The sequence below is a fragment of the Jaculus jaculus genome, chromosome 13 (genome assembly GCF_020740685.1).
Source record: "Jaculus jaculus isolate mJacJac1 chromosome 13, mJacJac1.mat.Y.cur, whole genome shotgun sequence".
NCBI lineage: Eukaryota > Metazoa > Chordata > Mammalia > Rodentia > Dipodidae > Jaculus > Jaculus jaculus.
Window position 1 is genome coordinate 73,126,148 of NC_059114.1, and position 20,748 is coordinate 73,146,895.

Consider the following 20,748-nt stretch of genomic DNA (forward strand, 5'->3'; position numbering starts at 1 on the left):
GGCTACTTCAGCATTTGTGCCCAATGTGCTCTTTCAGAATGTCCATTTCCTCTTGAAATAAAATGGTTTCACCTTTCACATCTGAAGCATTTAGGCAGTTAGGACATTGGGCACAGGGACGGTTTTAAACATTTTGGGGAAATACCTTTCCATTCTCTTGTTCTGCAAAGGCTCCATGGGTATTCTCTGCAGTTTCAACCCAAGGGAATATGCTTTATAGCCTGTAGTCAGCTGTGGTCATAGTTGGATCCCTGTGTTTGATGCAAAACAAAGGTGTAATTAACTACTGTGAGGCTAGTTACTTTTATATTCCATGAAAGAATGCTGAACATCAGCCAGGTGTGGTGGCACACGCCTTAAATCCCAGCACTTGGGAGGCAGAGGTAGGAGGACCTCCATGAGTTCGATGCCACCCTGAGACTCCATAGTGAATTCCAGGTCAGCCTGGGCTAGAGTGAGACTCTACCTTGAAAAACAACAGCAACAACAAAAATAAAAGAATGCTGAACAGAAGTAACAGGGATGAGAGTTGTTTTATTTTTTTTTCTTAGTTTATGTTTTCATACAGATTTAGTTCTGCCCAGCGGGGAAGGCATGACTGAGCAGCCCAGTTTATGAAAGCCTGTAGAGTGTGGAAGATGTAGACCAGAAAGCAGAGATTAATAAGGGTTGGGATATAACCTTACAAAGGCCACTCCCTATAGTGATCTATTTCTACCAGCTAGGACCCACTTCTCAAAGTCCCACAGCCTCCCAGAAGACAGCCATCAGGAGGGGAACAAGTGTTCAAAGCTTGACCCCGTGAGGGATGTTTCAGATTCAAACCATGGCAGCCAGTATTTCCTCACAGCATTACTTTTGAGCCAACTAGGAGGCCGGGAGGATGAGAAAAAGTCAAGAAGCACATGATTGAAGAGTGCAGTGCTTTCCAAAGTGTGGTGCATGGATTGTCCGGGCAAAAGTCCTAGGATAATTGTTAGATGAATTCTAGGCTATTCTGCCTCACTTGCTGAATCTCTGGTCAGGGCTCTTAGGCATATAATTAAATTTATTTTTCTTTTTTTAAAAATATTTTTATTTAATTAATTTATTAGAGAGAAAGGAATATATATATAGAGAGAGAGGGGGGAGGGAGAGGGAGAGAGAGAGGGAGAGGGAGAGAATGGGTGCACGAGGGCCTTCAGCCATTCCAAACGAAATCCAGACACATGCGCCATCTTGTGCATCCGGCTTACGTGGGTCCTGAGGAATTGAACCTGGGTCTTTCAGCTTTGCAGGAATGTGCCTTAACTTCTAAGCCATCTCCTCAGCCCCGTGTGAAATTTCAGTAAGTTCTCTGCATAATCGTTTAGCCCTGTAAACTTAAAGAACCCCTGCACCCCTAGGTCATCTGTCACTTCGTTCAGAGTGGACTCACACTCCCTGTGATCTTCCCACCTCAGCCTCCCAAATGCTGGGACTAAAGGCGTGCATCTCTGCACCCCGCCAGACAGTTTTACTTTCTACAGACCTACTTTAGTGATGTGAATTTCTGTCCTTCTGCCCGTGATTATGGTGGTTTGAATATAAAATGCCCCACGTAGGCTCATGTACACACTCCATCCCAGCTGGTGGCCCTCTATGGGGAGGCTATGGAACCTGTATGAGGTCACAGCCTCCCTGAATGAAGTGGGTCACTGGGAGAAGGCCTTGAGGTCACTGGGAGAAGGCCTTATTTCCTGACTCCACTCCTAGTTCGCTCTCTTTGCTTCCTGTGAATGCTAGTAGTCCATGCTTTCCCCACGGCGATGGACTGCGTGCCATGGAATGATGATCAGGAATACAGCCTTGCCTTCTTCAGCTGCTTCTTGACACAGCAATGCATAAAGTAACTAATACAATGACTTACATCTCTTCCAAGAGAATGATAGTGAACTTGGAATGGCTCTCGAGAATTATAACAATCAATGCACTCAGCTTCAAGTATTATCGAACAAGAAACAGAGATAATTAAGAAGCAATTTCTCTCCCCTTATGTGAGTGGAAGAAAAAAAAACTGAGCATTTCCAAAACTAAACAACTGTGTTATCCACACCATAATGAGGCAATGATTGACTGAGTCATATAGAATCAGTGTGAGAAAGTTGGGTTGAGAACCGTTTGCTGATGACTGGGCATTGTTTAGGGTAAATTTTTATGTATTTGTGTAACTCCTCAGAGACAAGCATGCTGTCATCACCACTTTATAGACAAGGTCAATGAAGCTCAGAGGGATCCAAGTACGTGTGAAAGCTTACTTTACTTGTTACTGCTCAAAGTAAGCATGGAACTCAGGCCTGTCTCCAAAGTCTGGCTTTTTCTACCCAAAGAGAACAAACTGTGACAGAATCTGTCTCTAGTAGGGAAAAGAGGAGTCCAGGACTCAACCTGAAGGCTTGGAAGTTAAATAAACTGAAGATTTCAGTCTGAAGTTAATTCCAGATATCCTAGTTTAAGAATTATGCTTGGTTATTTATTATTATTATTATTATTATTATTATTATTATTATTACTGTTCATTATTATTATGGAATTGTGCTGAGAGATGCCCTGAATGCTAACCTCCTACACTGGGTTAGAGGTTCACTAGAAGACTCAACCATGGCTTCTACTCTATCAGAAAGGAAGAATGAGAAATAGAGCTGGAGAGATGGCTTAGTGGTTAAGGTGCTTACCTGCAAAGCCTAAGGACCCATGTTTGACTCTCCAGATCCCACGTTAGCCAGATGCACAAAGGTGAGGCAAGTGCAAGGTCGCACATACCCTCTCAGTGGTGCAAGTGTCTGGAGATAGACTCCAGTGGCTCAGGCCTTGTCTAATTATAATAATAAATAAAAGAATGAGAAAAATATTAATTCTCCCTCCATTGACACTTTGTACACAGCTCAGCGTACGCACAATCAGCACTGATGGTCCGCAGGTCAGTGTGCACCCTGCCGGCCCCGTCTTGGGTTAGGCCATTGTGAAAACCTTCCCATGAAAGATGAAGACTCCCTCCTGCTCATTAGCGAGTTTAGAAGAACATTGCTTCTGGGCCTGTGGAGAGCACCTTGGAACTGATTCCTCCACGAGTCTGGGAGCTGGGCTATGAGGGTCATTACCTTGTTCCTCCTTATCCCACCAATACCTGAATGTGGGCTGTGACTCGGCATTGAGCATAGTCTTGAAACTAATTTGTCGGTGTTAGGATAATGGTGCCCTTCGGGATGCTATTGACTGGAAAGGAGGACAGGGGAATCCCTTGGCCGCTAGTTGTAAGGTTCAACTCTGCTTTCTGTGTCATTCCTGCAGATGCAAATCCTGTCTGTGACGCCAGCTGTGGAAGTCCAAGTGCCGAGATCTGTAGCTAGGGAGGAAACATGGCAATGTGCAGAAAGGCTCAAAAAATAACCCTTAGAGGGGCTGGAGAGATGGCTTAGCGGTTAAGCACTTGCCTGTGAAGCCTAAGGACCCCAGTTCGAGGCTCCACTCCCCAGGATCCACGTAAGCCAGATGCACAAGGTGGCGCACGCATCTGGAGTTCGTTTGCAGTGGCTAGAGGCCCTGGCATGCCCATTCTCTCTCTCTCTCTCTGCCTCTTTCTCTCTCTGTCTGTTGGTCTCAAACAAATATATAAAAATAAACAATTTTCTTTTTAAAAAAAGAATAACCCTTAGAGGCCATGAGGCTGAAACCTGGTTTATTCAGTGACAGGTCACCATACTGTACTTCAGGGAAAGGCTGTTCTTTGTTCCTACACCAGAGCTCAAAGGATATTTTATACCAGTCATAACAAAACTGGTCAGATGCCATAAACTTTGTCATTTGTTTACATTATATGTACTCTGCTGATTCTTTTTTAATTTATTTTTTATTTTAGAGAGAAAGTGAGAGAGAGAATTGACACACCAGGGCCTCAGCCACTGAAATAGAATGCCAGATGCTTGCGCCCCCTAGTGGCCATGTGAGACTTTACACTTGCCTCACCTTTGTGCTTCTGGTTTATGTGGGGTCTGGAGAGTCCAACGTGGGTCTTTAGGCTTCACCAACAAGTGCCTTAAATTCTAAGCCATCTCTCCAGCCCTTGGCTGATGCATTTCTAATTGGATGTCTGGTCGAGGCCATGCTGGCCAGAGCCCCTTGTTTACACTTGCAGCATGTTTTGTAACATACTTCAGGTCTTTCTTTCTTCCTCACACTGATAACGTTCCTTTCGTCCAGGTGGGTGCTCTTTTTATGAAGTATCTATGGGGATTTACTCAAAATGCTCAAAGTTTATTTTCACTTAAGAGATGACTCAGTAGTTAAGCTGCTTGCCTGCAAAGCCTAACAACCCACGTTTGACTCCCCAGTACCCATGTGAAGCCAGATGCACAAAGTGGCACATGCATCTGGAGTTCATTTGTAAGAGGCCAGAGGTCCTGACATGCCCATTCTCTCTCTCTCTCTGCTTGCAAATAAATAAAATATAAACTTCATTTAAACTGCTTATTAAAAGATAGCCTTGAGAAATGGTCACAGATATTCACAACTTAGTGAAAACAATTAGGTGAGTCTATTTCTAAAAGTGAGCTAGCGGGCTGGAGAGATGGCGTAGTGGTTAAGCGCTTGCCTGTGAAGCCTAAGGACCCCGGTTCGAGGCTCGGTTCCCCAGGTCCCACGTTAGCCAGATGCACAAGGGGGCGCACGCGTCTGGAGTTCGTTTGCAGAGGCTGGAAGCCCTGGCGCGCCCATTCTCTCTCTCTCCCTCTATCTGTCTTTCTCTCTGTGTCTGTCGCTCTCAAATAAATACATAAAAAATTTAAAAAAAAATTATTTATTTAAAAGTGAGCTAGCACTGTGTTGAAGCTAGTGGATTACAGGGAAGATGAAATGTCATTCGAGGTATGTTGCAGTTACATATGACACCCGGCCAAAAGCCACTATGGACAGAAAGGGTTGATTTCAGCTTACAGTTCCAAGGGGAGGTTTGGTCATGGCAAGAATAGTCACCAGTGCCTCACATCCTATGACTTCATCTGAGGGTAAGGGAGCCCGGCTGTAACATCCCAAAGCCCACCTCCAGAAACACACCTTCTCTAGCAAGACTCCATCTCCCAAGGACCCAACAACTTGCCCAAATTTTCACCAGCTGGGCACCAGTTATTCAAAATACATGAGAACATGGAGACATTTGGCTCAAACTTTCACAAGGTAGAAGGGAGAATTTGTCTACACTGAGCTCATTCTTCCCAGGTTCTTCTGAACAGAGAACAAGCTATTTGAAAATTCATTCTTTTTTGTTTTTCCTTAATTCCATCACCATTCTCATTGAAATGTAAGAGAAGTGAGCAGGTTTTAGTGAAGACTGGAATGAGGAGTGCTTCTTTGACTCAAAGCCAGAGCTGGTAACAAGAGGGTGAGGTTGGCATTTTTTGTTTGCTTTGTGTTTTTTTTTCCCCAGCAGCTTGCTTCAGGGAAAAGTGTGGAGCCAGCTCTCCTTAGAAAGAAAATCATAAATAATTTGTTCCAGTAGGACCTAGCCCCTCTTAACTGAAAAGAGATCAATAAGCTAGGGTGACCTGGGCCACCTAGGTACCAGCTGAACCAAGATCTGTGTGTATGTATTGGGGAAGAGAGAACAGAAACAGATGCAAAGCGCCACTGGGGGCATTGCCCCCACTCCTCTTTAGGGACCCTCAGACATGTCTCTTCATCTCTCCCGTACACCCCTTTATCCTACCTCCCCTCCACTGGTGAGTCACTCGGTTGGGCCTCCATCAGGCATCTCAGAAACGCTGAGGCAGAATTGCCTGTGCGTGGTTACATTCTCATTCACGGATGTCTACAGGATAGTTTTGATGGTCTCCAGTGGAGTTCTGTTTTCTCCTCTACCGTTTCCATACAAAGCTTGAGTCCAAGAATTTTCACTTAACCCCCTTTATGTGGCGCTTCAGAGACACTGGTACTGAGTTGATAACGGGGCACAAAGGGCCCCCAGGGTGTTGCACTCTTGACGAGCCCTGGACTTGGCTTCACTGCCGTGGAACAAATGAGCCTCCTTAACAGCAGGCTGGCCTTGGGCTCTCGTGCTGGGCTCTGACTCACGGCAGAAACGGAAGCAAAACTTGGTGCTGCCTGGAGTCTGCTTCCAGTTATGTCACTGTAATTCTTTGCTACTATTCCCTGGGTTTTGTCAGTTCTTCCTGCCTCCCAGGTGTTCCTAGGAAAATGATAGAAAAATGCCTTGTCTCCTAGCAATAACAGAATCAGAACAAATGTGAGATCGGATGTAACCACTGTTGCAGTAGCATCTGGAACACAGCTTGCACGGCACTTCTCAAAGCTACCTCCCACTTTTGTCGTCTAGTAGAGGAGCCCCTCTTATGGACAGAGAAGTTTTCCCTCAAGACTTTACACAATGTATTCCGGGTCACAGAGCTGTTTCTTTGACTCCTGGTGAAAGCACTTTGACTTTCTGTTATTCTCGTTATTAGAGATATTTTGGCGTCAGTAATGAAAACAGAAAACCAGTTGTGTGCTTTATGTGAAGGCCTGGCTATGTTACTTGGCTACAGTGACATGTGTTGGAAGAGAAGCAAGCATTTAGGAAGGATACCCAAGTCAAGAGCTATACAGCAAGGAGAAGCCTTTCCCTCTCCCATTTAAGCGAGTCCTTCATGTCTGCTGTCTCTGAAGCTATGAAGCTGGTCGTCAGAATTTTCTGCAGGGCTGAGAAGCCCTACACTGTTGAGGCATAGACAGAAGTTCTGAAACCTGGGAGACTTTTCCAATTTTCCCTCAGGTCCCCCCAGTCCAAGATATTTTGGCAAATTGATATTCAATAGACTGCCATCTTAACTCTTGAGACCCTAATGCAATGAGATGACATGAATTGAGAAATTTGGAAAGATCCTAATAACGGGTGAGACTCTGAGCCTTTTACTCAAAGCAAAGGTAACGCATGTGCTCTGCACCACAGCCCTTGGTTACCCCCACTTTTCAGCTGATGTGTGTGAAAGGAAGCAAGGCATTTTCCCAGGATCACGAAGTTCATGAGTGGAGGAGCCAATCTATTTTGAACCCAGTTTGGTTTGTGTTTCAGATGCCCTGACCACATGGCTGTCACACCTTAAGCACTGTATTTAAGGTACAAGGCCTCTGTTTCATAGGTAATGCAATTGTGACCCTGAGAATTAGGACCATCTTAGAAGGTCATTGGCAAAGGACTTTAAAAAATGATCTGTTCTTTGACAATTTAATACATGTAAATATTCTATTTTGATCATACATATCACCTGTTGCCCTCTTATCCCCTTCCCACCCCTGCTGAACTATTTTTTCCCAATACCTTCCCTTCCTACTTTCATTACTTGTTTTTGTGACCCACTGAGTTTAATTAGGGTTGTTTGCCTGAGCATGGATGGGTGCTTATCTACTGCAGAAAGGGCATTTCCACTTTGTAGCATCCACCCAGTAGCCATGAGTTACAAATGGCCCCTCCAGGAGGGGTGAGGTCTCCCAAGCCCCTTCCTATCCATAGTAGAATGTTGAAGGAGTCAATCTTGTGTGGTCTTGTGCTGGTGACCATAGCTACTGAAATTTCATGGGCGCGACAGCCATGTCCTGTCTAGGAGACAGATCGCCAGCACTCCTCCACTTCCTCTGGCTTTTACATTCTTTCCGCCCCTACTTCCGTGATATTCCAGAGCCTCAGAGGGCCTGATGAGTGATATGTGTGTCCTGTACAGGGCTGAACACTCAACAGTCACTTTGACCAACTTTAAATCATAGCATTGACCACCACACACTAGGGGGAAAAAAATCTTCTGACCAAGACTGACAGCAGCTCTATTCTGTGGATATAAACGTGTTTTGAAAGCACATTAACAACATGTCCTTTTAGCAAGAGAACAGCACTGGTAGGTTCCTGCCTGGGATCTGTGACTTCCCCAGCCATGGGCTTTAGACCAGATTCTCATTACCAGGCATGAATTCCCTTTTGGGGATCAGACCTCTAAGCTAATTCAGAAAGCAGTTGGTTGTCCCCGCAACAGTCACACAGTGGGCACATCTGGCCTTCTTGGTCAGTTGTTTAGTTTGCAAGGTGCTCAGCTGGCTAAGACTGTTGATGATTTTTTTCTCCCCCAAGAGTCTGTTCAACCCCTTCTGCTGTTAAAACTGGGCAAGAGGGAGGAAGCTTCCACCTCGGTTTTTAGCTTGGGTTTTACTATGTAGCCCAGGCTGGCCTCATCCTCGGATCTGCTTGCCTCTGCCTTCAGAGTGTTTGTGGTGATTGATGCTTACTGCCACACCTGGCTGCTCGAGGGACTTCTCTGTGTCCCTCACATGGACAGTGAGAAGTTTTCCTTAAAGGACAAGAGAGTTGTAGGAAGTATGCTTCTAGGTAGACCTCTAACCTTGGGTTTCTCATGGACCAGAATCCTTCAGCATATTTGTGTATGAGATTGTTTCCTCTCTCTGGAAAATAAAAGGGATTTCCATGGCAGACCATGGTAGACTGAAAGACTGTCAGATCAAATACCCAACATCATGTTTGCCTTCCTGAGTGCACAATGGCATTCAACACTTCCAGGGAAGCACTTGTGTGAACATGTGGCCAGGTTAAGGGACACAGAGAAATATTTTACCAGTTAGCAGAGGAGTGTGGGCATAGACTTCATATTTAGGCAAGAGACATCACTGACTCTTAATCTGAGAACAATAGGTGTCCAACAATGGATCTAATAAGGATCCGGGGACCTAAATGCTTGTATCCTACATCATGAATCCACGTATACACATGTATGATTTCCATTAGCACCAAAGGAATCCATGGCCCACAAACATTGACAAAGCATAAGTATAAAGAGGATTCATTAATTTTTTTGAGGGTGCACCTCTTCTGTGAGATCTAATGGCACACTCTGAAGGCATTGGTTTTAGGATTTCCGGAGATGACAGTGATCTGCCTTACATTTCACTGAAGTGGGTTTTTTTTCTATGCATAAAGTTGATCAAATGAATGTTGTTATTGAATATGTTTACAGACCGGATTTTTCCATCTACCCCATGGAGACTTTTTCATCGAGCCTGTTCAAAAGCATCCGGTGGCGGAAGGCGGGTACCACCCACACATCGTGTACAGGAGGCCCAGGCCCAGCGTTCCAGAGACAAAGGAGCCCACCTGTGGAACAAGGGGTATGGCGACTTCAACTCTTCCCAGCCTGAGCAATTTGCTCTTTTGTTTTAATAAACACGACTCTTCAGCCACATGTGGTAGGCAGGTCTATAATCCCAGCACACAGTAGGCTATATAAGGAGGATTATAAACTCAGGGCCAGCCTGGGCTACATATCCAGACCCCAACACGAAAACAAATAAAACTCCAACAACTATTTTACAAAAAAAAAAAAAAGTCTTCATGATATCCCAGAGGGAAATAACTTGAAGTCATAATGTTTTCTTTAAACTGTTCTTCAACACTAACAATGTTATGCTACATCAGTATAGACTATCATCATGGAGTTCATAGCTCATCACACCTGTGCATAGAAGACAGACTTAAATGCTTGATGGTGATGTTGGGGGAGAATTGAGAAACATTGCAACACATTCTCCAATGAAGAATTTAGCAGTGTTTCCATCTGCACCGTGTTGTGGCAGATGCTACTGAGCCATGCTCCCTATCCTCACCCCCTGAGTGTGACCTGAGCCGCTCCTCTGCACCCTGTGTTAGATCCTTGAGGTAGTTTTTAAGAGATAAGCAGACCCAAGGAATTTCCTTGAAACCTCACATTTTTTTTAATGTGTAGGAAATAAAAACTGTGCATAAAGTGCTACTCAAAAGTGGGATGTTTCCTTAAACATTATGTTACTGCTTTTTTCAGAGAGGAAAAAAAAAAAAACCCACAATGTGAGAAAGATAATTAATAGAAGAAATAATATTATTTTGTATCTAGAGGGTTTGGAAGCTTCCAAGGGGAAATTGGCAGGTGAAGAAGGGGTTAAGGAAGATGGGTCCTGATGTGGGTTGGGGACACTCAACACTGCAGCTTTGCAAATAGGACCATGGACGGGCCAGGGGACTGGTAACTGCGCTGTGGTCCCCACAAGCCCTGGGATTCAGGGCATCGTTCCTTCTTCGATCCTAGCAGTGGGTGTCAGCAAGAAACTTTCCAGCCTATGAAGTCTTCCGCACGTGGAATCCAACAAGCTGCTTTAATTTCTTAACCTTGGTGCGTGATTGCGACTTTGTTCTACATCACATAATTTACTGAGTATATCTCCTGGCAAGTCTGAAGAATAGGGGAGACGCATCATCTGCCTGATTTGATTGCCGAGGGTACCAATCCACATAACTTAATCTCAATGTAAATTTAAGATTGTTTGTCACCAACGCAATCACTGGATAATTGTTCAACTCCTCTTCTGCTTTGGGGGATAGAGCACATGGTGTGTGTGAGTATGAGTGTGTGTGTGTGTGTGTGTGTGCATACTTTTTGCATTGTTTCTAAGGTCTAGTTTGTCATGATAGCTGACTTGTTAAGGACATGGACTGTTGCTTCTGTGGACATAATTATCGTATGGAATGAGTTAGACTATACCTCACTGACCCACCTTGAGCACTTGGACTCGGTTGAGGAAAGCTGATTAAATGAGCTGAGGACAGCAAGTGTTTATGCATGAAGGCAGGGGAACAGAGAGGAAGAAGGTAGGGCTAATCAATAACGTAATGTCCCATAGCAGCACAATGCTGTCCTGCCACTTCATTGTGCTTTCGGAACAACCTTGAGACTTTGTGTTTCTGGAAAGGCTTTTGTTTTGACTACTCCCAGCTTAAGATGGTCTGTGGTACAGTGAATTTATCCATAGACTGTCTAAAAGACACTCTGTTCTGCTTGCTCAGAACCTCTGGGTGTCAGAAGCCATCAGCTACGTGGCAGGAGCTCTGTGACAGCCCAGTGCACACTCCTCCAACAGGACAGCAGCTGAGGCTCAGAGAAGGGGCTGGGATTTTCCCTTGTCAAGCTGGTTAGTACCTGAATATGGCAAAACTTACAATTCCTAGTTTTATTTCACCTCAGGCATTATTCTATTCCAAGTTTTCCTTGAGTGTAAATCTTGCCATTCCCATAAGGAATACCCTATCAGAATGGGGACTCCCCACCCCAATAGTGTATAACAGGTTTAGGGACAAATAGGAATCCAGTAAATTCTGATATTAAACGAATACAGAGAGCACGTTGTAACTAAGAAGAAACTAGAACATATTGGCTTCTCCTCTAGGTAACGCTGGTAGAAAGAAGGAAGCCGGTGTCTCTTCTAGATGTTGAGCAACGGTCAGTTGTTTGAGCCACTTCTTTTTAAAGACGGTAATGTTTAAGTGATAGCTAGAGAGAGTCGGGTATATCTAATGAGCTCCTGAATAGTCTTGATATTTTGAATTTCAAAATCTCACGCAATGCAAAGTACTTGATCTTGAGAACCAGACAACTGTGGTACTCAAGCCATGTCACCCTCAGAGATGATGGGTGACTGTTGACGGTGGTAACATTTGCTGATATTCAAGTATGCAGCGTGCTTAGGTGAACTAATAAGACAAGTCTGAGTTACTGTGATTATCTGAAAAAATTACTTTTTAATATTGCGATAGACTCTTACTCTAGCCCAGGCTGACCCAGGATTGACTGTGTAGCGTCAAGAGATCCTTGAACTTATAGCCATCCTTCTATCTCAGCCTTTAGAGTTCTGGGATTCTAGGCTTGAGCTACATACACAACCACCTCAAAGGGGCTTTATATTCACTTTTATCATGTGTAAAGCAGTCTGCCTTGGAAATGCACTTCAACAGAGAAAATGTATGAACTACTTTGTTCTAATATGCCCCTCCGCTCATTTTTACTTCACATATAAAAATATGTAAGGAACTTTTCAACATATAGCTTTATCAATATAGTTCAGGTTGGTTAATTCAGAATTTTTTATGTGATGCTATTCTGCCATTTAAAATATTTATTTATATATTTGCAAACACACAGAGAGAAAGAGTGGGAGAGAGAGACAGAAAGAGAGAGAGAAAACACACCTCTTGGCACAGCAAATGAGCTCCAGATGTATGCACCTCTTTGTGTGCTTGGCTTTATGTGGGTACTGGGAAATTGAACCTGGGTCATCAGGGCTTTGCAAGCAAGTGTCTTAACTGACGAATCATCTCTCCAGTCCTATTCTGCCTTTTTAAATGTTTATTATTATTACTAACAACATGTTTTGTATGGATACACCGTGTATTGGTACCCTCTTTTCCCTTGTCCCTGCTCCCATTCTGTTGTTCTGCCTTTTAAAAAATATTTTATTTGGGCTGGAGAGATGGCGTAGCGGTTAAGCGCTCGCCTATGAAGCCTATGGACCCCAGTTCGAGGCTTGGTTCCCCAGGTCCCACGTTAGCCAGATGCACAAGGGGGCGCACGCATCTGGAGTTTGTTTGCAGTGGCTGGAAGCCCTGGCACGCCCATTCTCTCTCTCTCCCTCTATCTGTCTTTCTCTCTGTGTCTGTTGCTCTCAAATAAATAAATAAATGAACAAAAAAATATTAAAAAATATTTTATTTATTTATTTATTTATAAGTAGAGAGAGAGAATGGCATGCCAGGACCTCTAGCTGCAGCAAACTCCAAATGCAAGTGTCATTTTGTGCATCTGGCTTTATGTGGACAACGGGGAATAGAACCTGGTTCATTAGGCTTTGCAGGCAAGCACCTTAACCACTTAACCATCTCTCCAGCCCCATTATTCTGCTTTTGATTTGAATTTTTTAAACTACTTTTTTCATCTGTTGTGCTAACTTTGATTTTATGAGCCTTACGTTTGCTGAGGCCTGCTGTAGTTCTTGTTTTCTGTACGATCCACTTTCGGAATCTATGTTGCATAGTGGGGAAAATGTAGCCTTCCCAAATAGGACTTAGTGCAAACACCGACACTTCTGTGTCAACCAGGGCAGATTCCCTTTCCTAAAGAATTGTAGTGAGAAAGTTTTATCACTGAGACACGTCTGTTAGGCAGAAATGTCTAGGGAACTTTGGTTCTGGGAAGTCATGGAAGAAATCACTAAGAAGACAGATCAAGTGACAATAGCTACAGAGTCCTCTGTGGCAGAAAGAGGTTCTGACAGATAAGGTCAGAGTCTTGGACTTCACATATCAGGGTTCTAGTCTCATTCCTGGAAGGATTGTCATCTTCCAATGTCGCCTGGGCATCTTCTCTGTGCTGTGTATCTTGGGCCTGAGGATATGACTGTCCCTTGCTTTCATTGGCAGGTAGAGGTTTTTTGTGACTTTTTTTTTTCAGTATTAAACACCAAGCCAGGACCTTGCAGTCACTAGACAAATGCTCTGCCACTGAGCTAAACATCCAATCTGTAGAGCTATTATAAATAGGATAAAACTCTTGGCATGAAAAGCTGAAAGACGGACTGAAGGCTCAGTGGTTAAAGGCACTTGCTTGCAAAGCCCAACTGCCTGAGTTTGATTCCCCAGTATTCACATAAAGCCAGATGCACTAAGTGGCACATGCATCTGGAGTTCTTTTGCAGTGGCAAGAGACCCCAGCATGCCCATTCTCCCCTCTCATTCGTTAGTCAGGTACATCAGTTAATTACAAATTTAACTTTGATTAAATTCTCTAGGGCATGGGTTTTTTTGTAGATTTTTTTCCTTTGAAAGCTTTTAAGTAAAGTCTTTAAATACAGTTTTTTATACTTAGCAGTTTTTGTGGTTTTTATAAATTTATTAATTTTATTAATAATGGACAAACTGCTAAGTATGGGCACACCATGTGTTGGTACCACCCTTCCCCTCATCCCTGTCCCATTCCACTGGGAGCCTTCCTCATTGGGGTGGCAGGTCAGTCATGGGGGAGAGGCAGTGCCCATGGGCATGATGTCCCAACTTGTAGCTCTAACAGTCTTTCCTCCCCCACTTCTGCAAAATGCCCTGAGTCATGTTTGGTGCGTTTTAAGTCTACGTCAGTGATGGGCTCTTAGGACCCTCTGGATCTCTCTGCTTTGGTATATGTTGAATTTCCTCAGCGTCTGTCTCCAGCACCCTGGCGCCAATTGTCAGGGTCACCATGGAAGCTGCATTCTTGCTCATCTCCCCAGTTCCTCTGTAGTTTCAGCTTGGGCTTGGCTGAAGTGCAAGGGATAATTTGTCTCCTTGGGTCTTGCTACCATCTGAAAAAGAAAAGCAAGTTTTCCAAGGAATAGTGAAGTCAGCACAACTTAAATGGGATGGACGTTATTAATTTAGGGGGAATTTCATGGATGTAGTCCCTCTTTTAGCCCAAGATTAGTGGGAGCTTGACATTGGAGAGCATAATCTTTGTCTCCATAGGATTCAGACCTGGTACCCAGTTCCAGATATGGGTGCCTTTTCACTGAGTGGATCTATTAGCCAATCAGAACGCAGTTGTTACCCACCAAGGCTGTGTGCCACTATTGAGCTAGTGTGTGCTTCTGAGTAGCTTAGACCCCTTGCTGCTTAGGTAGTTGTTGGCCATTTTTCTCTGGTGCCTCATGTAGTGCTTTCCCGCACTAGATGGACTGTCTGGGGTCTGGCTCACTTCCGTATTCCTGCCAGGTGCTTTGGGTTCCCTGCCAACAACACATGGTGTCTTCAGCAGTCGGGTCTTGCCATTTACCTCAAGCAGGTAATCAAGAACTTTGACAGAAGCCTGTCTTGTTTTGGGGACCTTGTAAATCTCTCCCACGAGTAGCTCACTGTGTGTGGCAACTGTATTCTGGTACTGGGAACTATAGGCCAGGGCCAAAATAAATAAATAAATAAAAATTAAAGGCTAGGCTTCTTCCCACCCTCTTCAGGTCCCTTCTTTTCAGGTGCTTCCCCCGTGCTCTATTGAGGGTTCAAACTTTTAGTCTATCTTCAAGGATAAAGTTTTCTATGGTACCAGTTCATTTTGGGTTCAGTTTTGGGTTTTTACCTGCCCCCCCCCAGCCCTTTCGTCCCTATTGTCTGGGCCTCGAGTTGTGTATCAGGTCAGCAACTTGAGATGATCCAGGTTAGGAAGTACAGATAGGTGAGACCATGTGATAATTGTCTTTCTGTGATTGTGTGAGTTTGCTGAGTATGATCTGTTCCAAGTTTATACATTTTTCTACAAATTTCATTACATCATTTTTTTCTTACTGCTGAGTAGAATTCTACTGTGTAAATGAACCACAACTTCATTATACATTCATCCAGTGATGGGCACCTGGGCTGATTCTACTTCTTAGCTACTATGAATTGAGAGGATATAAACATGGTTGAGCAAATGTCTCTATAGTAAAGCATTGAGCATTTAGGGAAAATGCCTAGTAAGGATCTTTTGGAGCTCTATATTCATCCTTTTCAGGGATCTCTATTGATTTCCATAGTGGTTGTACAAGTTTACAATCCCACCAACAGTGAATGAGGGTTCCTATTTATCCACATCCTTGCCAACATTTGTTGTCATTTGATTTTTTTAATGATTGCCATCCTTACTGGAGTAAGGTGGAATCTCATAGTTGTTTTAATTAGCATTTCCCTGATGGTTAGGGGAGGTTCGACATTCTCTTAAGTGTGTGTTAGCCATTTGTAATTCTTCCTTTGAGAACTCCATATTCAGTTCTCTGTCCCACTTTTGGAATAGGTTGTTTGATTTTTTTTTTTTATTATTGTTTAGGTTTTTGAGTTCTTTGTAGATTCTAGATGTTAGGCTTCTGTCAGCAGTATAACAGCATTTTAAAACTCTTATCAGAGTAGTCTATAAAACTGTTTACCACTCTGGGAGGTGTTTTTACTTGTAAACACTAAGTCTATGTTTATTTTTTTTAAAACACGTGTACTAAAAGACTAAAATTTACATGGTTAGATTTATTACCAACTGTCAGACCAGCAAGCCCCAGCAATAATCCTGTCTTCCCCTACTCAATTCTGGGGTTTCAGGCACCCGTGGAAATGCCTGCCTGTTTTCATGAGGATCAAATTCAGGACCTTATACTTCCATAGCCCTGAGATATGGACTCTTAATACATGCATTGGATTTTTATTACTCCACATTATGTTTGCACTGGGACATGGACTTATAATTTATTTATTTTTCTCAGTTGCAGAATATTACTTTTGGTCAGCCTTCCATACCCTAGTGTTTCCATTCTGCTTAGAGCTTGAACATTTAGATCACATTATGTTGCAAAGACCATTCTTGTGAACGTTTCCTTATACACAGATGCGTGGAAATTTCATGCTACCAGTAGGAATCTGTTGTAGTTACCTTCTCATTACTGGGACAAAACACCCAACCAACAGCAGCTGATGAGAGAACAGGTATGTTTTGGGCCCAGAGTCTTGAGGGGAAGCTTCAGGATGGTTGGGAAAACATGGTAGAGCAGAAGCTGGACATCACCTGCCTGCTAACAGCAGATGGAAAACCAGCAATAAGAGAATGAGCCTAACTCTAGCAAAGGGGAGCTGGCTATAACACCCCAAAGCCTGTACTGCCCCCCAGCAATGACCTCCTCCAGCAAGTCTCTACCTCCAAATCTGCCATTAGCTGGGGACCAAGTATTCTGAACACTTGAGTTTATGGGGGATACCTGATTCAAACCACCACATTCCAACCTTGTTCCCCATGAACTCCAAACCATCAATTATGTAAAATGCAATGCATTCAATCCAGCAGTGTTCAAACATCCTCATAATCCAAGGCCTCTTAACTATCAGCCTATAAAACCAAAAGCACATAAGTGCACAGAGTAAATATTCAAAGTGCAAAATATGATATTTCAAGAAAGTCTTGAACCAATGCAAGTTCTAAAATAAACAGGGCAAACATCAAATCCGATAGCTTAACATCCAATATCTGTAACCAATGACAAAGTCTCTAGCATACCAATTCAACTCCTCCAGCTGGGCTGCCAACATCAAGGGGGAAATCTCCATCCTAAATTAGCATCTCTCCTTCACAGCTATACCATAGCCATATTATCTTCAAAAGCCCCAGGGTCTCCACTGATACCCACAGTTCATCCTCACATATCCATGCAGGGACTCCAACAATCCTATCTCATGTTGTCCATTGGCCATTTCCAAATGAGTTTCATTGCAAATCGCATGACCCCATCTTGCCTGCACTTTCTATGTTTCCAAAACCAGTACAAAGTGGGCTACCAAGTTTGTGAATCCAGGGGGTTGGAATAAAGCTGACTTTGAAGAGCAGGAAAACTGGTCCTATGCAAATGTGCACCTGGGCTATTTTATCCATCCTGTAGGCCCCACGTGTGGCTTCCATTAGAAAACCTTAGCTACTGCCCAGTTTGCAGTAGATAACTCACCGCCAATACCCTTGTGCCCTGACCCGGGCTCTGTCATGTGATGAGGATCTGTCTATTTACTTCTGCAGACACTAAGCTTGCTGAAATTAAGGAATAATGTCTGCTTATTCCCACATACGTCTCCAAGATCTAGCAGAGCTTCTATGCAGGGCAAGAACTCAATGTGTTGAACTTAGAAGTACTAAACTTACTGATGCTCTATAATGTATTTCAAGCCTATAATATACTTCCACCTTACCTATGTGGAGTGCATTGAACCTTCAACAAACCCACACTTCCTGAGGAAATGTGGTACATGAATGAAGTAGCCACATGACTGGCAACAGAAACTGCCTTCCTGTGAGAAAGGATATGGCTCAAAAACAAAGTTTGTTTACATTTTTGTTTATTTTTATTTATTTATTTGAGAGGATAGACAGAGAGAGAGAGAGGCAGAGAGAGAGAATGGGCGCTCCAGGGCCTCCAGCCACTGCAAATGAACTCCAGACGCGTGCGCCCCCTTGTGCATCTGTCTAACGTGGGTCCTGGGGAATCGAGCCTTGAACCGGGATCCTTAGGCTTCACAGACAAGTGCTTAACCGCTAAGCCATCTCTCCAGCCCTTCTGGCTGCATTTGTATTTGACTACTAGACACATCATACTTCACATAACTGTTCTGGTTAATAATGCTTCTTTGATATGCATTTGTTTAGTAGATGGATGGATGCAATATGTTGCAGGGGGAAGCAGCAGCTGTTACTGGACACCTGTCATACCTGGGCAAGGGCTGAGCATGGCAAGGGCATGCTGAATCTGTGTGGCAAGGCACATGTAGTCTCTTGATAGCAATTAATGTTCACTGTATACTTGTCCCACAGTTTGATCAGTGACTGTGTTTGGAAAACAAACATTCCACCCCCATACAGCCCCATTTCGATGCAGCAGTTGGGCGTCTCATAAATAACCATGGAATTGTTTCTTTAGAGGGAAGAAATTTTACTTGTTAAATTTGATGCCAAATATTTGAGGGAATTAGCAACGCACTGTGTGCTCTGCACCTTCCCCTGCAAAAGCAAAGAGATGAATCCTAAGGTTACTTTCTGGGCCAACACGTAAAAGATTAAAACGTTCTGGAACATTTTTACGCTGGGTCGTGTGTTGTTGATTGACCTTGCTTCCTTCTTTCCTTCCCTCCTTCAAGAAATGTTGACTTGTCCAGAAACAAAGCGACTCTGAACACATTCATTTAGACCTTGCCCTCATGGACTTACAAATGAGAGGGCACAGCATTGAAACAAAGGTTTAAAATAAAGTATTGTCAGGTTTCTCAGTGATAGCCATTCTCTCTAGGATGAGATGTGTCTCAAAGCAATTTTAATTTGCATTTCTTTGATGGCTAGGAATTTTTACCAGTCTTTTTAAAAAAGTATTTATTTAAGAGAGAGAGTAGGGCTGGAGAGATGGCTTAGTGGTTAAGCGCTTGCCTGTGAGGCCTAAGGACCCCAGTTCGAGGCTTGATTCCCCAGGACCCATGTTAGCCAGATGCACAAAGGGGCGCACACATCTGGTGTTCATTTGCAGTGGCTGGAGGCCCTGGCACGCCAATTCTCTCTCTCTCTCTCCCTCTTTCTCTCTCTGTCTGTTGCACTCAAATAAATAAATAAAAATAAATGAAAAAAAAATTTAAAAAAATAAGAGAGAGAGTAAAAGAGGGAGAGAGAGAATGGGTATGCCAACAAGTTCCAGACACATATGCCACCTTGTGCATCTGGCTTCTTCAATAATGAGGAATTGAACCTGGGTCCTTAGGCTTCACAGGCAAGTGCCTTAACTGCTAAGCCATCTCTCTATCTCTGTTGACCAGTTTTTAAAATACTTATTGGCCATTTGTAGATTTCTTTTTAAAATTTGAGAAGTGACTATTTCATCAGCTCATTTGGTGATTGGATATTTATTTTTTAATATTTTATTTATTTATGTAAGAGAGAGAGAGAGAGGATGGGCATGCCAGGGCCTCTAGCCACTGGAAACAAACTCCAGACACATGTGCCACCATGTGGCTCTGGCTTTTCATGGGCACTGGGAAATCAAACCTGGATCCGTAGGCTTCACAGGCAAGTGACTTAACTGTAAGCCATCTCTCCAGCCCCTATTTATTTTTTTGTTTTGTCAAGGACAGTGAAATTTTACTGATAGAACTTAGGAGAAAGAAAGACAGAGTTCTTGAAATGCAGAGCTTAAGAGAAGGAAAGAAGGCTTTGTTCCTGGTGAAACAAGATGGCCTGAGTGGGGAACCCATAACTGGGCTTTTTGTTGGTGTTTACTTTTTGCAATTCTTGATAAATTCTGAATATTAGTCCCTTGTCTGAAGTGCAGCTTCCATAGCTCTTCTCCATCCCCAAACCCATCTGTTTGCTTTGCTGATCACTTACTTCCATCATCAAGAAAACTTGACAACAATGGACTAGAGAGATGGCTTAGCGGTTAAGGCATTTGCCTGTGAAGCCAAAGGACCCACATTCGATTCCCCAGGACCCACGTAAGCCAGATGCACAAAGGGCACACCCATCTGGAGTTCATTTGCAGTGACAGGAGGCCCTGGTGTGCCCATTCTCTCTTGTGCGCTCTGTCTCTCTTGCTCTCTGATTGCGAATAAATAAATAAAATTTAAACACTAAAACAAGTAAAGAAAGAAAGAAAGAAAGAAAGAAAGAAAGAAAGAAAGAAAGAAAGAAAGAAAAGAAAAAAAAATCAACACCAAGAAAACTTGGCAACGAATGCTGGCAAGGCTGTGTGAAAAGAAGAGCCTGTATTCATGGCTGGTCGTAAGTACAAGCTAGTATAGCCACCATGGAAGCCAGCGTGGAGAAGCAGAAATTACCACATGACCCAGTTATTCCACGGCTGCTCATCTACACAAAGGACTCTATATTCTACTCCCAAGCTACCAGCTTATGCTCAGCCCTGCTTACCGCTACTCTGTTCACAGTAGCGAGGAAGTGGAACCAGTCTAGATTGATCTAGAAAGAACTATGGAGTGATCCAAGTTCAGAAAGACCAAAACCACATGTTCTAACCCATATGCAGATCCTAGCTTATAATGTTTATATGTATGCATATAAAGAGGCACGAATGTAGGTAAAAACCTGAAAACCTAGAATAGTGACCAAATGAGGGTCAAAAAGAGATAAAGGAGGGGAAAGAAAAGAGGTCACAGATGACATGTCAGCAATAAAAATCAGGAAGGATACGAGGAGAAAAAAGGAGATGGAGGAGATGGGAGGGGAAGAGAACCAACTAAAAAGTTGTATTTAATGGGCTGGAGAGATGGCTTAGCGGTTAAGTGCTTGCCTGTGAAGCCTAAGAACCCCGGTTCGAGGCTCGGTTCCCCAGGTCCCACGTTAGCCAGATGCACAAGGG

General features: G+C 43.5%; 1 protein-coding gene across 2 annotated transcripts in view; it reads left to right on the plus strand.

Annotated features, from left to right (window-relative positions):
* Adamts12 (ADAM metallopeptidase with thrombospondin type 1 motif 12) overlaps positions 1 to 20,748 on the plus strand; it is a 293,075-nt gene that overhangs the window by 95,194 nt on the left and 177,133 nt on the right. For both annotated transcript variants that reach the window (XM_045132353.1, XM_045132354.1), the window contains exon 3: positions 9,027 to 9,177. In XM_045132353.1, the coding sequence (XP_044988288.1) occupies positions 9,027 to 9,177 (151 nt within the window). The remainder of the gene's footprint in view (positions 1 to 9,026; positions 9,178 to 20,748) is intronic.